At 38.4% G+C, this 20,126-nt stretch overlaps 1 protein-coding gene across 2 annotated transcripts in view; it reads left to right on the plus strand.

Annotated features, from left to right (window-relative positions):
• col5a3a (collagen, type V, alpha 3a) overlaps positions 1-20,126 on the plus strand; it is a 212,692-nt gene that overhangs the window by 79,219 nt on the left and 113,347 nt on the right. Inside the window, exons 12-24 of one of the 2 annotated variants that reach the window (XM_057861461.1) lie at positions 1,981-2,055; positions 2,191-2,268; positions 2,332-2,388; positions 2,493-2,546; positions 2,688-2,741; positions 2,830-2,883; positions 5,242-5,295; positions 10,327-10,380; positions 10,768-10,812; positions 14,349-14,402; positions 16,648-16,692; positions 18,275-18,328; positions 19,201-19,245. In XM_057861461.1, the coding sequence (XP_057717444.1) occupies positions 1,981-2,055; positions 2,191-2,268; positions 2,332-2,388; positions 2,493-2,546; positions 2,688-2,741; positions 2,830-2,883; positions 5,242-5,295; positions 10,327-10,380; positions 10,768-10,812; positions 14,349-14,402; positions 16,648-16,692; positions 18,275-18,328; positions 19,201-19,245 (723 nt within the window). Of the gene's footprint in view, positions 1-1,980; positions 2,056-2,184; positions 2,269-2,331; positions 2,389-2,492; positions 2,547-2,687; positions 2,742-2,829; positions 2,884-5,241; positions 5,296-10,326; positions 10,381-10,767; positions 10,813-14,348; positions 14,403-16,647; positions 16,693-18,274; positions 18,329-19,200; positions 19,246-20,126 lie in introns of both variants that reach the window. The other variant, XM_057861463.1, reaches the window with a different exon arrangement.

Genomic DNA, 20,126 nt, shown 5'->3' on the forward strand with positions numbered 1-20,126 from the left:
TATTAGGCGTGTGACAATACACACAAGTCACGGTTCAGTACGTACGTCAGAACGGGGGCCATAATTGATTTGATGCACGTTCACTCCAACAGGAAAAACAAAAAAAAAAACGTTTTTTTCCCTCAGCATTAGAAAGTTAGTGACTGACGAATGTTTTTTTGAATGAAAACATCAGTTTAATTCAATGAGGTAATATAAACGTCTTTTATGTGAAAGATATTATAGAACGTATGATTTAATAACGCGTTGAACTTGAAAAGTAACTCCAGTTACTTTGCTGAGTAACTATTTACTCTTACATTGAGGTCAATTAGTTTTTGGGAGAAGTAATTTGTAACTGTAACTACAGTGCTGGCCAAAAGTACTGGCATCCCTGCAATTCTGTTAGATAATGCTCAATTTCTCCCAGAAAACGATTGCATTTACAAATGCTTTGTTTGTAATATCTTCATTTAATTTGCCTGCAATGAAAAAACACAAAAGAGTATTAAAAAAAAAAAAGTACAAAAGTATTGGCACCCTCAGCCTAATACATGGTAGCACAGCCTTTCAACCAAATAACTGCGAACAGGTCTGGACTCATTGCTGGCCACTTTACAAGTCTCCAGTGCTTTCTCTCAAACCATTTTCTAGTGCTTTTTGAAGTGTGTTTTGGGTCATTGTCCTGTTGAAACAACCATGACCTCTGAGGGAGACCTAGCTTTCTTACACTGGACCCTACATTATGCTGCAAAATTTGTTGGTGGTCTTCAGACTTCATAATGCCATGCACACGGTCAAGCAGTCCAGTGCCAGAGGTAGCAAAGCAACCCCAAGACATCAGGGAATCTCCGCTATGTTTGACTGTGGGGACCGTGCTCTTTTCTTTGAAGGCCTCGTTTTTTTCCCTGTAAACTCTATATTGATGCCTTTTCCCAAAAAGCTCGACTTTTGACTCATCTGACCAGAAAACATTCTTCCAAAACATTTTGGCTTTCTCAGGTAAGTTTTGGCAAACTCCAGCCTGGCTTTTTTATGTCTCTGGGTCAGAAGTGGGCTCTTCCTGGGTATCCTACCATAGAGTCCCTTTTTATTCAGACGCCGACGAATAGTACGGGTTGACACTTTGTACCTTTGGACTGCAGGACAGCTTGAACTTCTTTGGATGTTAGTCAAGGTTCTTTTTCCACCAACCGCACAATCTTTCGTTGAAATCTCTCATCATTTTTTTTTCCCGTCCACATCTAGGGAGGTTAGCCACAGTGCAATGGGCTTTACACTTATTGATGACACTGCGCACGGTAGACACAGGAACATTTAGGTCTTTTAAGATGTACCTGTAACCTTGCTCCATCCTCAATGTGGTATACACACAGACACAGGACAGAGGTTGAGACAACTTTAATCCATTTTCACTGGCTGCAAGTGTGATTTAGTTATTGCCACCACCTGTTATGCGCCACAGGTAAGTAACAGGTGCTGTTAATTACACAAATTAGAGAAGTATCCCATGATTTTTCAAAGGGTGCCAATGCTTGTATAAAATGATAATGATTCATTTTTTTCCCCGTTCTCCTCTGTGTTTTTTCATTGCAACCAAAATAAATGAAGACATTACTACCCAAGCATTTGTAATTGCAATCATTTTCTGGGAGAATTAGAGCATTATCCGTCAGAATTGCCGGGGTGCCAATACTTTTGGCCAGCACTGTAATTACTATTTTAAAGTAAGATTAACACACCTCATTAGCCCAAAATTTAACTGTCCCATTGCCATTGATGATTGTAGACACCCAATCACGTGGCTCCTTTCATCTTTCTGCTGGGAATTAAAATGAATTCATCACTAATAGACGGCAAATCCATTTGAAGTCTGAGGCCTGCAGAAGATGAAAGAATCATTCACTGACAGCCTTCCCACTTTTAAATAGATTGGACGTCTAACGCTGTCAAAGGCAGCCAATGAGTTAATTTATATGTATGCTTGTAATATATTTACAGGGTCCTGTAGGACGTCCCGGTCTTCCCGGGGTAGACGGAATTCCCGGTCCACAAGGAACCTTGCTGATGCTACCTGTAAGACTGCACAATGTTGTACTGTACATAATACTAAGGCAAAGCTACCTCACCAGTATTGACCACAAAGGGGAGCTATTTGACTGAGCTTCATCCACTCTAGTGGTCTGACTAATTCCTTGCCCTCAATTCCAGTTTCAAGGCAATTCCCAAAAAGGACCGGTGGTGTCCCCGCAGGAAGCGCAAGCGCAAGCTATTATACAACAAGCTCAGGTACATCATTGTGCCATGACAACGGGCAAAGACATTTGTCCATTAATTGTATCTTTCTTACAGCTTTCAATGAAGGGCCCTCCAGGTCCGGGAGGTCTTACAGGCCGGCCAGGTCCACTGGTAAGCCAAATTGTCTGGAAGTAACATGAAAGCCTTTTAAAGAATCAATGCTCAATTTTATACTGGCCTGTGTGTGGATAACTTGTTTCTTATCTATTTGACAGGGTGTTCCAGGCCCCGCTGGCTCCAAAGGAAATGTTGGTGAACCGGGCCCTCCGGTAAGGGCAGACTTGTTATCTCACCTAAAGCTTCCATCCGACACGCGCTCTCATTGTCACTGTATTGATTTCCTTTCAACCAGCTTGCCCCTACCGACTGTTCTTTACACATTTATTTTTCCTTTTGTCTTGTCCATACAGGGACCTCAAGGATTACCGGGACTACAAGGAAGTAATGGCAAACCGGGGAAAATGGTGAGCTATGCGCTGGAAATCTCTATATCATACCATGTGTTCTTTCATTTTTTTTTTTTTTTTTTTAACTGCATCGTGCTTTGTTTAGGGACGGGCTGGAACAGATGGAGGACGTGGAGCTCCAGGTGAAACTGGTGTTAAGGTAAAACATCAGAGTACTGCATTGCAGTGGTTTATAAATAGCATTATAATGTAATAGTATATCATGTATAATGTGATAGTATTATAATGTACATTGTAATAGTATTATAATGTAATGTAATAGTAGTATAATGCTATTTTATAAAATTGAACTGCAACCATAGTGCACAGAAAAAGTATGACGAAAATCATGAAGTTGGAGTGGTCAAACACTGTTGGCTGGGTGAATCATGAATTCCTATTGTTTGGAAAGAAAAAAAAAAAAAAAGCGTTTTTAACTCATTGCCTGCCTATGACGGCGATAGACGTCCATCCTATTTAAAGTGGGAGGGTTGCAGCAAATGAATGAAACCTTCCCACTTGAAATGGACTGGACGTCTATGAGTGACAATTGAATTCATAGCAGAAGGCTGAAAAGAGCCACATTATTGAACATCTATCAGTGTCAATGGCACTGAAATAGTCAACTTTGAGTAAATGCAGTTTTTAAGCAGAGGTGGATAGTGACGCGTTACATTTACTCCATTACATTTATTTGAGTAACTTTTTGAGGAAAATTTACTTCGAAGAGTAGATCTACTAATAAGATGACCCCAGTTTGATTTCCAAAAAAGAGGACACTCAGCCCAGCCTTAAGAGACTTGAATTTTACTCTATGTTCATGCCTATATCACTTTAATATAATTAAAGTGTGCCTCCTCCGTCTGGATAAAAAAATTCAGTTTTATAAAAAAAAAAAAAAAAAAAAAAAAAACGAATTAAATAATGATTAAAAAATATATATATATATAATGTAGACCCATTGAAATGTAGGCAATTACTATCACGACAATTGTCGATGACGAATTGTTATTCCCACTCAATTGTTATTGTCATTCAATGTTCTAGATTGCACACAAACAATAACCAAATAAACTGACAAACTATTCAACCCGCATGTTTCCGAACGCAGCAGTTCAAAACTACATTTCCCATAATGCCTAGCGTGGCTTAGCTCACTGATAGCTACCCAGTTAGCAAGTACCGGGAGGTGACCAAACCGTATTTTACAGATCACGCCAGTACAAAGTTCCGACAGAAGTCAACAGTTCCCATTATATACACATTTATTGTAAAAAACTTAACAACTGGGCAGGCGCTCTGGGAACACGTCACATGCAACTAATTGCCTGATCTCTTGCCAAACCGTCATCCCAGTAGGTGGCGGTATTGCCCCATGATACAAGGGGTAAACTGCCAACAAAAACAAGAAGAACTACCCCTTCCCGCCCTAGTAGGAGCCATGTCAATGCAGACAGGCGCTGCCCCCCAGCAGCCGGAAGGATTTTCTTTGTATTGCTTTGACTGGTCCCGTGAAAAATCATAAAAACTGGACATTTTCATGAATTTATAAAACCTGGTCGTACGCTACGGAGAGGATATGAAACTAGGACTTGTCAGGGCAAAAGAGGACGATTGGTCACCCGATCTACTTAGCCATACTTTTTACTTTTAATTAGGTAGATTTGTGAAAAAGAAGCACTACACTTAGGCGAGGTTAAATCCGATTTTATTTTTTTGTTTTTCCGCCTCGAGTGAGGCATTAACTTGACGGTCTGAACGTGTCAAGTCACTAAGAAGTGGACCATTTCAAATCCTATCTGGGCCACATCTTTCCAGAATCTGGCTGCGGCCTGAACTGTCCAATCTCCCAAATCGTAATTCGTGCAGCAATTACGTCAGCAAAGAGCGAGAGACAAGGAGGACAGCGAGGATGGAGTGGCGTTAGCGCCTAGCCTGAACTCGTCTTTTTGAGAAGAGACAGGCTTGACAACAGTCATTAAAAAAATATTAAAAGAGGGAGTGGGCAAGCCTGAGAATTCTTGGTTTTCTTTCGGTCCGCTAAATGAGCAGTACTGTATTGCAATACTGCTTACATGGCTGAGAGTCAGGGCAAACTGACCGTATGTAAGTGTGTGCATGTTTGGCTACTCTTCCCACCTCTGGTCATGCCTTCATTTACCTCATATTTCTAACTGTAGATAGACAATACCATTATTTGGATACATGAAAATACCCTGATTTATATGTTAGCATCAAAAATTTTCTTTTGATTTTATTGCAGTGTTTTGGCATATTGGGGAAGGGATGTGAAAATGTGAACAAAGCGAATACAAAGGGGTTCAGGTGAATGAACAAATATGTTATTGGTTCAAAACATTGATGAAATTTTCGTTTTGTTCCTTCACTATACTGAAAGTGAACCAAACTAAAAATTATGGTGCACACCGGAGGGTGCTTCCCTCCGGAGGGCAACAATAATTATGATGTGGCTTACGATAAAATGGACGTCAACAAGCTTGCTCTGTTGACCTTGCAGGGTGATCGAGGTTTTGATGGCCTGCCAGGACTCCCGGGAAACCAGGGACACAAAGTAAGTTCTGATGACCTTCATGTGATTTGCACATTTCATTGCTATGCACTGCATGCTCATGTCTATACAGTATTTGTATGTCAGCATAATTACCATGATAGATGTGTTCGTCAGATATAAGATTAGGTGCTGAAACTCGGTTTCAAATTGGTTCCTGTTCCGAAAAAACTGGTGATAACTGGACCGAAAAAAATGAACATTTTGGTCCCTCATTTCATTTTTTATTATTTTTTTAAACCCCGCCCACTTTTTCCGTTCGCAAGTATAACATCAGTGGTACTATTCACGAACTACAGAGTCAGGCAGTGCACAAAGAACAAAAAATAATGAATGTACTCGTATACATATTATATACATTTTTACAGGCTGAAGGCTTGGCAAGTCACAACTCAAGTTGTCGTCATTGTTCTTGTGGATACTAACTTTGAAGTCCTACTCTTCCATTATTCGTAAACTGATCGTCTTGGTAGCTATGTAGCGTGGGCCGTTATCTATATATCTATCTGTCAATCTAGTATGAGGTCTGATGAATTAATTGTGCACTTATTGGTGCCTGTGTTGCCTGTGGGTTACAAGTTAGCCAGTAGAGGGCAACCATGCACAGCAATCAGCACACTTGTGCTTGAATTTTCCATCCATCCATCCATCCATCCATCCATCCATCCATCCATCCATCCATCCATCCATCCATCCATCCATCCATCCATCCATCCATCCATCCATCCATCCATCCATCCATCCATCCATCCATCCATCCATCCAAGTGCTTGAATGTTATAGTATTATATTCTGTATATATTATATATACTGTAATTGTATATAATTTAAGATCATATAAATTGAGAGCAGAAGGATGAAGAGAGCCACACAATTGGACAGGCATCATTATCAATGGCACGGAAAGAGTTAAACTGTTTTGTTTTGATAATAGGCGGAATTTGACTTTTGGGGCATGGTGGGCACGACATGTTGATGATCCCGAAACACAGTGTCAGCAATACAATTAACGTACAAGAATATTTATAATAATAAGTTGAAAATGAACATTTTTTTGTTTACCATCATTTTTGAGGGGAATTCTAAATCAGGCTGTTTAGGACAGCTATAATTTTCACCAAAATCATCATCCAATGAATATGGTAGGCTCCGGTCACCATTTTGGCGGTGCTGTCTGGCGGTTTATGGTCCACATTTTCAATCGATGGTTCATGCTCAGTAGTTGTTGTCGCTTTTGAAAGCTTAGGTTTGAAAAAAATAACATACAGTGGGGCAAATAAGTATTTAGTCAACCACCAATTGTGCAAGTTCTCCTTTTTGAAAAGATTAGAGAGGCCTGTAATTGTCAACATGGGTAAACCTCAACCATGAGAGACAGAATGTGGAAAAAAAACCAGAAAAGGAAGGAGGAAAATAAGTATTTAGTCACCTACAAACAAGCAATATTTCTGGCTGTCAAAGATGTCCAACTTCTTCTAACGAGGTCTAACAAGGCTCCACTCGTTAACTGTATTAATGGCACCAGTTTTAACTCATTATCGGTATAAAAGACACCTGTCCACTATCTCAGTCAGTCAGTGTAATCTGATTATTTTCTTTCAGTAACGAGCAATCTAACGCGTTAGTTTTTCCAAGCCAGTAATCTGATTAAAGTTAGTTTCCTCAGTAACCTTGCGTTACTATTTTGTTTTTGCCTCATACTGTATGTAGAATGAAGGATACTGTAGTCATGTACGAAGTGCATTTGGATAGAAAATACCACATTTGAGTTTGGGAGTGACATCGCATCTCACGTTTTCCCATCGGAAAAAAACGGGTCACGTGCAGTACCATGCTGTATGCGCGCCGTCTGCCACATAGCCTGGCTACCTATCGGGATGTTAACAGTAAAGGCGCCGGAGAGATACAACAAACGGCTGCATTTGCTCACTGGAGATACAGCCATTACTTCACATATCCGTCCAGTAAAGATGACAAAAATATCTCCGTGCGTTGCAAACTCTGCGCTGGCTCAGATGGACTGTCGACCCCTATGTACTCGACATCCAATTCAACAAGGAAGCACTTGGAATTATAGCACAACGCGTCGCGAAAAAAACTCAAAACAAGACGACAGGTAACGAGGCACCCAGCAACTAGCCTTTATAATATGTGTAATTATGTACATTTTATAGTTAGAGTTTGTAATCGTAGGCGGAGTTTTACATTTGTGGGACTGGGGGGAGAAGCATGTTGAAGACTGAAACGAAAGTCAAAAGTTTGGACACACTTTTTTTGCGTTTTTGCAATTTTTGCGTTTCATATATTTTCACTGCTATTGTAAATTCTCACTGAAGACATCAAAACTATGAACGAACATGTGGAATGGCAAAAAAAGTGAAATAACTGAAAACAGGTTTTGCATTCTACATTCTTCAAAGTATCCACCTTTGAGGTGTCTCCAAACTTTTGGCCAATACTGTACTATATATATATATATATATATATATATATATATATATATATATATATATATATATATATATATATATATATATATATATATATATATATATATATATATATATATATATATATATATATATATATATATACAGTGGGGAGAACAAGTATTTGATACACTGCAAATGGGTTTTCCCATTGACTGTGTATCAAATACTTGTTCTCCCTACTGTGTATATATATATATATATACGAACATCTTGATACTGTTCGAGTTCAGTCAGCTGTTCAATTTGTTGTTGGTAGCGTTTGAAAGCTTAGGTTTAAATAAATTCTAAATAAATATCCATCTTGCCTCCTCTCGTGTAGTTTTGGCTAAGCAAAGCAAAGGATAGTCTCAAGGTGCTAGTCACATGATCTGTTCGAAAAATGATTTTGACCCATTATGAAAGCTGTACGTTGTAGGATTTTTGTTCATTTCATAAATGTTTGTTGTTTTATTGCTTTACAACTTTTATAGACAACATTTTAATGGCTAGGTCTTTATTTCAAAGGGGAAGTTCAGAATTTTTTACATTGGGCTTCATCTTGGAGTTAGCGGGGATTTAATTAGTTGTTGGACTTTATTTAAACAAATTTCGTGCAGTTTGTCAGTTATTTGTTAGTTTTAAGGCTCCGGGATGGCTAAGCTAGGGCGAGTCAATGGTGGTTGACATCAACTCCATCGACTAATTAAACCCCCGCTAACTCAAAGATTAAGCCTTATGTGAAAAACTCAATTACACGTGATGAAATGTTTCTGTTATTTTTATGTTGAGGTAGCAAAAGGAGAAAAATTGGTAAAAAGTAACTGATAAGTTACTTTTAAAGTAACTTAGTTACTTTGATAATAAAGTAATCAGTAAAGTAACTAGATTACTTTTTTGAGGTGTAATCAGCAATCAGTAATTAAATTACTTTTTTAAGTAATCCGTGACAACTCTGCAGTCAGTCACACTCCAAACTCCACTATGGCTAAGACCAAAGAGCTGTCGAAGGACACCAGAGACAAAATTGTAGACCAACACCAGGCTGGGAAGACTGAATCTGCAATAGGTAAAACGCTTGGTGTAAAGAAATCAACTGTTAGAAATTAGTTAGATTATTAGAAAATGGAAGACATACTGTACAAGACCACTAATAATCTCCCTCGATCTGGGGCTCCATACAAGATCTCCCCCCATGGCGTCAAAATGATAACAAGAACGGTAAGCAAAAATCCCAGAACCACACGGGGGGACCTAGTGAATGACCTGCATAGAGCTGGGACTACAGTATCAAAGGCTACTATCAGTAACACAATGCACCACCAGGGACTCAACTGCCAGACGTGTCCCCCTGCTGAAGAAAGTACACGTCCAGGCCCGTCTGCGGTTCGCTAGAGAGCATTTGGATGATCCAGAAGACGACTGGGAGAATGTGTTATGGTCAGATAAAACCAAAATAGAACTTTTTGGTAGTAACACAGGTTCTCGTGTTTGGAGGAGAAAGAATACTTAATTGCATCCGAAGAACACCATACCCACTTTGAAGCATGGGGGTGGAAACATCATGCTTTGGGGCTGTTTTTCTGCAAAGGGATCAGGACAACTGATCTGTGTAAAGGAAAGAATGAATGGGGCCATGTATTGAGAGATTTTGAGTGAAAATCTCCTTCCATCAGCAAGGGCATTGAAGATGAGACATGGCTGGGTCTTTCAGCATGACAATGATCCCAAACACACAGCCAGGGCAACAAAGGAGTGGCTTTGTAAGAAGCATTTCAAGGTCCTGGAGTGGCCTAGCAAGTCTCCAGATCTCAACCCCATAGAAAATCTGTGGAGGGAGTTGAAAGTCTGTGTTGCCCAGCGACAGCCCCAAAACATCACTGCTCTAGAGGAGATCTGCATGGAGGAATGGGCCAAAATACCAGCAACAGTGTGTGAAAAGCTTGTGAAGAGTTACAGAAAATGTTTGGCCTCTCTTTGCCAACAAAGGGTACATAACAAAGTATTGAGATGAACTTTTGTAATTGACGAAATATTTACTTTCCACCATGATTTGCAAATAAATTCTTTAAAACTCAAACAATGTGATTTTCTGTTTTTTTTCCCCACATTCTGTCTCTCATGGTTGAGGTTTTGGCTAACTAAAGCAATTGACCGTCTAATGTGCTAGTCACATGATCTGTTTGAAAAATAATTTTGGCCCATTATAAAAGTGTTTTTTTTTTTTTTTTTTTGTTCACTACATTATTTTTTGTTTGTTTTATTGTTTTACAATTTTATAGACAATATTTTACGGGAAAACTCTAAATTTTAAAATCATACAATGGAAAGTCAATTACATCCAATAACACTTTTCGGCCACAAGGAATGCCTGAAACTTTGCGTATGCTTTTGAACTAAGTTCGTGCGTTTTTTTTTTTTTTTTTAAGTATCGATTCAAGACCTGGTTAAGAAACAGAATTGTTTTAAAAAGTACCAAGAATGATATCCGACCCTAGTTAGCCTCCATGTATTCAAAACGTTGTTCACATTGTTTTTTTTTTTTTTTTTTTTTTTCATTTTACAGGGTGAAAGAGGAAAGCCCGGTCCTCAAGGTCCTCACGGAGAGCCAGGAGAAAAGGCAAGCAAAGACTATTTTTCCTAAATCAACAAAACGCAGCTTTTTTTGTTCTATTTTTTTTGTTGACCATTTCACAATGTAAATAGATTTAATAGCATGATAAATGGATCAATAAATGCAACAACGAAGGAGGCTGCTCTGAATTTAAATAACCCGAAGGCTACCACACAAAGAAAGATGTGCAAGGCTACATAATACCAAAACCAGGAGACTTGTTGTGTTTTCTCAGGAGGTATTGTTTGTTAAAGTGAAAGAGAGCAGTTTCTCAGTCATGGATGGGAAAAATTTGATACAAGGGGTGCAAAAATTTAAATGAGCTATAAATGACTCAAGATGGTGACATTATGAGCCTTGCTATAAATCTTTTGCCTTCATTGTTTTTGTTAGGGACCAGATGGACCTGTTGGGCCAAGGGGCCAACCTGGTGAACCCGTGAGCAACACACACACACATACAAGCACACACATTCTGTTATTAATTATGATTTTAAGTGGTACTTAAAAGGGACCTCATTACATTTTATTAACCCTATTGGAAGAAGATATAAGTGTCATAAGGTATGAACTTGACTTGAATAGCATTCTAATGTAGTTATTTTAATGGATAACAGCCATGCAGTTTAATTAGAATAGATATGTATTCCCTATACAAAAGGAAAGAAATCAAATATTGACATTCCCTGCAGATTACAGCCTGAACATCAACCTTCTATACGGCTGGTGACTATTAAGATCATAAAGACGTATACAAACATGAACTTAATATTTTGGCCTTCATGACACAAAATATAAAGTCACGGCAAATTAATGCATTCTGTTTTGATCCATTAGATCGTTGCAGGCCCCCAGACAAATTGGAATGGACGTCCATTTCTGTCAATGGCAATAAATAAGTTAACATTTTGTTTACAAGTGTGGCCTACATAACTCAAAATGGGCACAGATGGCAATGGGCACGAATATGCGAACAAGACACTGTTGGAATTAGGGTCGGTAATCGAACATCAAGCATCGACCTGTTTCTAACACTCCGGTTCTCCCGGAACCGCTCGAATTTTAAAATTTCGATTCCATGCTTGGATGCTCTGACCGCCGAGCGGGAAAAAAATTGCTGCTGAAAACCACGAAGAAGAAGCCACAAGAAGCGCGTGTTTGTGCATTGCAACTTGATTACAACAATGGACACGGTGAGGCGGCGCTCAAAAGTTTAGCTTAATTTTACAAAACAAAAAAACGACCAGTCAGCTCAATCCAACATTTGCAATAGAACTATATCATGCAAAGGTGGCTGCACGACCAATTATTATGCACGACCGGCTTCATGGAATACAAGTGCTATGTGCCTCGCTAGCTGAGTGCTACGTATTTGAGGAAAGAAAAAAAAAAGAAAGCCCGCCCGTCTCATCAGACCATAGGACATGGTTCCAGTAATCCATGTGCTTTGTTGACAAACTGTTTGCGGACTTTCTTGTGTACAGTCTTCAGAAGAGGCTTCCTCCTGGGGTGACAGCCATACACACCAATTTGATGTAGAGTGCGGCATATGGTCTGAGCACTAACAGGCTGAGCCCCCACCTCTTCAATCTCTGCAGCAATGCTGACAGCACTCCTGTAATGAGTCACATGACATTTTGGAAGGAAAATGACAAGCAATACTCAATTTGGACATTTAGAGATGTACGTAGTCTCTATGTGGTGTACTCCCTTTTGTTGCCAGGGGTATAGATATTAATGGCTATATTTTGAGTTATTTTGAGGGGAAAATAAATTAACTCCATTATATAAGCTGCGCACAGACAACTTTTCATTGTGTCAAAGTGTCATTTTATCATTGTTGTCCCATGAAAAGATATACTTAAATATCTGCAGAAATGCGAGGGCTGTACTCACTTTTGTGATAAACTGTATATCTGTATATAATGAAAAGGAATAGGTAATTCAGTTTTTGCCTAAAGAGATCAAAGGTCACAGAGACCTGAAAATTATTCGGATTAGCCTATTTAACTCTAATTTGCAGGGTAGGTCATATAAGACAAAGGGTCAAAGGTCACAGGTCAGAAATATGGCAATGCTGTGAATTCGGCTGGTTATGGAAATCTGTTCTCATATAACTCTAGTTTTATAAAAATGTATTATTATATACAGTATATATTTATTAAAAATACATTTATAAATTAATACAATGTCAATAAAAAACAAATTACAGTGGTACCTCGACTTACGATTGCTTTGACACACGATCTTTTCGTCGCCCGATGTAAAATTTGACTCGCCATTTGTTTCTACATCTGACGACATGCTCGAAATACGACGACATGACAGTGCCTCAGACGGACACGCGGCAGATTTTCTTGTGAGAGAAATCAACACAGGTTCCAAGAAGGTTACTGCAGGTGGTGAAAAAGGAAAAAGGTGATGCTTACCATTGAAATAAAGATGGAAATGATAGAAAAATATGAGCGTGGGCTGCGCATCCGTAAACTGGCTCAACAATAAGGCCTTAGAATGTCTATGATCTTGATGGTCCTTCTCCAACCTCCGTTCGCCAGTCTTTATAAGTTAAGGTGACAATTATTATTGTGGTAACATCACCAAAGAAATCGCCAGCTTCATCAGGTTTTTATCATTTATTTCAGAACTTGTATAACACAACACACCTACTGCACGCCCCAGTTGACGGCAACAACAAAACAGAAAAGAAAAAGTAAAATATCAACCACACCTTTCTTTATGTGCAGTGCATTCAGGCTCAGCAAGCAAAACACGTCCACCACATTAGAACCAGATTTGTTGCATTATTACAGGAATTATTATTATTTTTATTGTTGTATTATTCAGGTTTTATATTAATAATTTATTAGTTTTTGCTATGTGTAATTGCCATTTGGAATAGTACCAGTAGTATTTATTAAAGGATTTGGTGTAGGTTTTTCGGCTGTGGAACGAATTAATGGAATTATAATGTATTCTTATGGGAAAATCCTGCTCGACATACGACCATTTCGACTTACAAACAAGGTCCTGGAATGAATTAACTTCGTATGTAGATATACCACTGTAATAAAATTAAAATAAGTACAGATATACACTCTAGCTATGGCCCCAGATAACACACTAAAGAAGATTTTTTTTTCATTGTATTTAACTAATTGCCTGCCATTGTTAACAATAGACGTCCATTTAATTTGAACTGGCTCACCTGGCCCAGTTGAAAATTTCCTCTCCCAGTCCAAATGGCTTGGACATATCACGAAGTCATTGGTAACCATTGAGTTAAATGAGTGCCCTTTCAAGGGGTGAGTACAAAATTGAGTAAAATGACATACAGTATTAATGATCATCACTGCCTTTTATCTTAGCTGCAAAGTACCTCTTGAAGAAACGTGAGGCAGGTTGAGATGTTAGAAGCGCCAGTCGTGAGCGTGTCATTTCTCTTGCACATCTCTGCAGCAAACACACTGGCTGATTGACTTGCACTCCATCTTCCTCCCGGTAGGAGCAGAGTGCTCAGCGGGCGGCTGTCCTTCCAAATGCATCACCCTGCGCGGCGGGGAAATAAAGTGCCATAAGACATGCTCGCAGAGCTGTGTTAAACTACAGAGGCTGTTTTCAACAGCGAGAATAGGAAGAAAGGGGAAAAAAAGTGTCACAGCCAGAGACAAATGCCAGGCAGAAATTGGGTTTGCTGGGAACGAGATAGAGGCAGAGCGTAGAGATAAAAATCATGGCCGCAATGATTATATTTCCATATCAATCATGTCCCGGGAGATCACAGATGTGGCTTTGGAACAGGTGGCTTGGCTAGCCTACAAAGAGTATGGAGCAGGGTAGATTGGGTTGGCAAAAAAGTAAAATATAAAATACCCACACTAAAATATACATGTGTAAACATAAGCTTATGACATCACAGTATTCCTCGCATCATTTAATAATACTGTATATAAAAATAAATGGATGCTTTGCTTCCAGGGTCCACGGGGTCTTTTCGGGCCAAGGGGACCACCAGGACCACCTGGACAACCGGTAAGTCAACATTACTTCAATTTCGAAATCATGAAAGATGTCCAATAATGCGGCTCTGTTTATCCTTTTGTTAATTTCAATGAGTTTATTACTAGTAGACATTCAGATCATTTGACGTGGAAGGGTTGACACCGAATGAACTTGCGAGTCAAGAATAGAGGTGTGCTCAAATGGTTAGCTCTTTAAATCATTCTCTTTACGACAGCGTATTAATCTGAGTTGGGTACACTGCAAAAACACATCCTTAACACTAGTTAAATCCCCTTGTTTTGAGAGTAAATCTACTAGATATAAGGGAAATTAGCTGCCGGTGCTTCAAGTAAATTTTACTCACTTTGATTTGTTGAAATAAGAAAAATGGCTAGCTGAAAATAGGCTTAACAGAATTATTTTAAGCAATAAATTAGTTTATTAAATGTATATATATATATATATATATATATATGTATGTATGTGTGTGTGTGAGTGTGTGTGTGTGTGTGTGTGTGTGTATACACGCATGAATCTGTTAACTAGTCTTTAACACTCATATTGAGAAAATTATGTGACTAGATTTAGTAAAAAATAGTTATAAATGTGCAGTGTAGTCAAAAATTTGACTCACGTAAGAGTAGCGTTACTTAAAATAATAAGACTCAAATAAAAGTAGTCATCCAAAAATTTAATCAAGTATAAGTAAAAATTACTTGGTGAAAAGAATACTCACATAATGACTAACTGCTTACAATGTCTGTTAAAAAAACAAAAAATCTTCAGCACATTATCTGTATGAACTGTTGTTATTATTATTATTACTGCACTATAACTTACATGACCATATTATACCCCAAAAAAAAAAATCTATATATATATGTATATATATATATATGTATAGTGGAGAAATCATATTTCCTACCATGAAATTACTGTAAAAAAAATCAGATCTCCTGTTTTCCGTGGTCTATCGATGCTAAACGCCGGAATGATCATAGGACTTTCGACTGCAAGCTTGTGTGTAGTCATGTGACTTTATATTACGTTTGATTCGTATAATGGAGTCATGTGATTATTGTTGTGACATCTCATTGGTAAACTGGTAGAGTCACTGTAGGCATCTGTGGCAGAAATAAAGTCAAATCTATTATGGAGAATAAAGAGAAAAAATATAATGCTTTTAGTGTAGCCCAAAGTAGCGGAGTAAGAGTAGAATCTCATCTTCACGAATATATTCAAGTAAAAGTATGGCGTGCTAAAACTACTCTTGGAAGTACAGTTTTCTTCAAAAGTTAATGTAACGGAGTAAATGTAATGTGCAGAGGTAGGAAGAGTAGCCAAATCTTATACTCAAGTAAGAATAGTGTTACCTTAAAATAATATTACTCAAGTAAAAGTAGAAGTAGTCATCCAAAAATGTACTCAAGTACAACTAAAAAAAATATTTGGTGAAAAAAATACTCAAGTACTGCATTGAATGACATTCTGAGTAACTGTTTATGATGTTTGACTTTTTTTTTAAACAATGGCATTTTTTTTTCCTCAGCGCAAAGTTATCTATATGAACAGTTATTATTATACTGCACCATAACATATCACATAACCACATTAAATTAAAGAAATACAGCAACCAAAAACAATGAATTCCGGCAAAAGAAAAAAAACCTACAGAAATTAATTATTCATTCAAAGAGCATAGGTGCCCTCTAGTGGAGAAATCATCATGAATCATGAATCATCATGAAACTAAAAGGATTGTATATCCGGCGCTCTATGTCAAATACTTAATTTTTTACGGTGCTTTAAGGACGCCATGTGATTGAACAGGCTGGTGGGATCATAGAACGGCAAGCTTGAGTCACTTATGCGATTATTGTTGCGACGTCTCATGGTCGAAACTGGTTGAGCCACCGTTGGTGTCTCTGGCAAAAAAAAAAAAAAAGGTAAAATCTAATACTAAATGTAAAATAAAGGTGAAAAATGTAATGGCTAGTGATGCCCATGGAGTAGCGTAAGAGTAGTGTTTCTTCCTCACAGATCTACTAGTCCATTTTTCTCAAAAAGTTACTCAAGTAAGTAAATGTAACGGAGTAAATGTAACACTACCCACCTCTGCTTACTGAGTTTTATGTATCACTTTTATTTGTGTATTTATTTATTTTTCTTAACTGTGTCTTTCTGATTTTCATGTGCCGTAAAGAATTTCGAATTACCTTGTTTTGAATTTACAAATAAATACATTTACAAATAAATTTGCCTTGCTTATTCTTAGGGTGTCCTGGGAGCAGATGGCGCGCAGGGGTCAAAGGGAAACCAGGTAAAGTACAATCAATACAACAACACTATTGACTATGAAAGATCATCTATGCTATTTAAAGGTTGAACAGGTGGCATGTTTCTGGTGTGCACATAATGTGCAGGGATGTAAGTTGTGATACTGTGTGTGAGGGAAGGAGCACCTGGCACATGGAGTAGTTGTGAAGTAGTTACAGTGACGAAAATATGTATTTGAACACCCTGCTATTTTGCAAGTTCTCCCACTTAGAAATCATGGAGGGGTCTGAAATTTTCATCGTACATGCATGTCCACTGTGAGATCATCTAAAAAGAAAAATCCAGAAATCACAATGTTTGATGTTTAAATGATTTATTTGTGTGCTACAGCTGCAAATAATTATTTGAACACCTGGGAAAACGAATGCATGTATTTGGTACAGTAGCCTTAGTTTGCAAGAACCTTGTCGTGCTTCTTACAGAGCAACTCCTTGGTTTTCCTGGCTGTGTGCTCCGGGTCATAGTGATGTTGGAAGACCCTAGCACGCACCATCTTCAATGCTCTGAATGACCGACTGAAGGAAGTTGTTCCCCAAAATCTCCCAATACAGGGCCCCAGTCATCCTTTCTTTAATACAGTGCACTCGTCCTGTCCCATGTACAGAAGAACACCCCCAATGCATGATGCTGCCACCCACATGCTTCACAGTAGGGATGGTGTTCTGCTTCCTCCAAAAAGTTGGAAAAAAAGTTTCATTTTGATCTCATATGACCACACGACTTTCTCCCATGACTCCTCTGGATCGTCCAAATGGTCATTGGCAAACTTAAAACGTTCCTGAACATGTGCTAGTTTTAGCAGTGGAACCTTCCGTGCCATGTATAATTTTGAACCACAACGTCTTAGTATATTACCAACAGTAACCTTAAAAATGGTGGTCCCTGCTCCTTTCAGGTCATTCACCAGCTCCTCATGTGTAGTTCTTGTTGATTCCTCACCTTTCTTAGGATTATTGAGACCCCGCAAGGTGATATCTTACATGGGGCTCCACTCCGACTGAGATCGACCATCATGTTTAGCTTCTTCCATTTTCTAATGAATGCTCCAACAGTGGACCTTTTTTCACCAAGCTGCTTGGCAATTGCTCCGAAGCCCTTTCCAGCCTTGTGGTGGCGAACAATTTTGTCTCTGGTGTCTTTGGACAGCTCTTTGATCTTGACCATATTGCAAGTTTGAGTCTTACTGATTGTACAGGGTGGACAGGTGTCTCTATGCTGCCATCTACCTCAAACAAGTGCATCTGATGCAGGATAATACATGGAGTGGAGGTGGACTTTTAATAGGCGGACTAACAGATCTTTCAGGGTCAGAATTCTAGCTGATAGACATGTGTTCAAATACCTGTTTACAGCAGTATCACACAAATAAATTGTTAAAAAATCGTGCATTTTGATTTCAGGATTTTTCCTTTAAGAATATATCTCTCACAGTGAACATGCACCTACGATGAACATTTCAGACTTCTCCATCATTTCTAAATTGGAGAACTAGGGGTGTTCAAATACTTAATTTCTTCACTGTATATTCCTAAATACAATTCAGAGATGATGACGCTTGTTTCCAGGGTCCGCATGGAGAAATAGGACCTGCAGGACAACAAGGAAATCCTGGACCACAGGTAAAGACCCATTTTATGTAACTATCATCACTAGTAGTTCAGAATATTTCCGAAACTCTTATCCAATCTTAATGCAAGTATTTAATCAGGGGTGGGACCTGATTAAAAATGTATTCTAATTAACTACAGGCTTTATAATTCATCATGACATTCTAATTGCATCGCAGTATTTGTCACAAAAAAAAAACCCTACATTTATTCATTTAAAATAATTTTAGTGGATGAATGAAACAAATGATAGGCTCTGGGAAATTACATTCAATTGTGTTACATATTAAACAGTAGAAAAACAATTACCCGGGAATAAATCTGAGCTATGTGAAGTTCAAATGCCATTTTAGGACATTTTATTTGGAACAGTCTAATATTTAAATAGTCAAAAAAGGAGAAAGAAAAAAAAGCATAAAATGGATATAGCTTCTGTTAGAAAAAACTGAAAAATTGTCTTTGAGAGCCCTAAAACCTGAGCAAAAATGATTTTGAACTTTAGGTTGTCCCTAAACTTTTTGCTAGCACAGACTTTTATTCTGTGAAGACATATTTCAACACAGTTTTTAAAGACTTGAACATTATATTTGTACAAACCCACATTTTTATCAAGGTATATTTATTGATAAAATATGCCTTTTCAAAAAATTGGATTTCACTATTTCTATAGCTGTCAGCCTATGCAAGTTTAATCGGTGCAACAGAAAATTGTGCACTGACACAAGTGTTTTGTCAAAGTTGTTTACAGGTTCCGTGACTGAAATTCAACCACGCGTGCTAAAACCCTACAACCCCCCATAACTAAACCCCCCATAATCAATATTTGTTTAATCAGTTACATAAGTGATCTTATTACATTTAACCTTACTGATGTTTTGACACAGGGCTTGCCTGGATCTCAGGGTCCCATCGGGTTGCCGGGAGAGAAGGTGGGTCACTTTTCTCTCACTTATTCCCAGAATTAAGCCCTTGTGACCTTGTGAGCGCTGTCATTGCACACGCCCGCGGGAGAGGACAGTACAACTCAACTAGTGTTGGCTCCCATTGTGACAGGATTGATACAGACAGGAAATCAATGCTGAGGAAAAATACATAGGCTCATGGACATTAAGGAAGGCTTGGAGTCTGAACTGATAAAAGCAAAAGAACCCAGAAGAATTAAGGCATTGTTACAGTGGTATGAAAAAGTATCTTAACCTTTTGGAATTTCTCACATTTCTGCATAAAATTACCATCAAATGTGATGTGATCTTTGTCAAAATCACACAGATGAAAAAACTGTCTGATTTAACCAAAACCACCCAAACATTTATAGGTTTTCATATTTTAATGAGGATAGTATGCAAATAATGACAGAAGGGGGGAAAATAAGTAAGTGAACCATCACATTTAATATTTTGTGCCCCCCCCCCCCCCCCCCCCCTTTAGCAGTAATAGTCTGAAACATTGATCAGGACTGATCTTGGCCCATTCTTCTGTACAACACTGCTATAGATCAGTCAGATTCCTGGGATGTCTGGCATGACTCGCTGTCTTTAGGTCATGCCACAGCATCTCAATGGGGTTCAAGTCTGGACTTTGACTTGGCCACTCCCGAACATGTATTTTGTTCTTCTTAAACCATTCTGAAGTTGATTTACTTCTGTGTTTTGGATCATTGTCTTGTTGCAGCATCCACCCTCTTTAAAGATTCAACTTTCGGACTGACAGCTTTTCGTGCAAAACATCCTGATGAAGTTTTGAATTCATTCTTCAATTAATGATTGCAAGTTGTACAGAACCTGAGGAAGCAAAACACCCCCAAATAGTG

Source organism: Corythoichthys intestinalis, chromosome 16, assembly GCF_030265065.1.
Source record: "Corythoichthys intestinalis isolate RoL2023-P3 chromosome 16, ASM3026506v1, whole genome shotgun sequence".
NCBI classification, from domain to species: Eukaryota; Metazoa; Chordata; class Actinopteri; order Syngnathiformes; family Syngnathidae; genus Corythoichthys; species Corythoichthys intestinalis.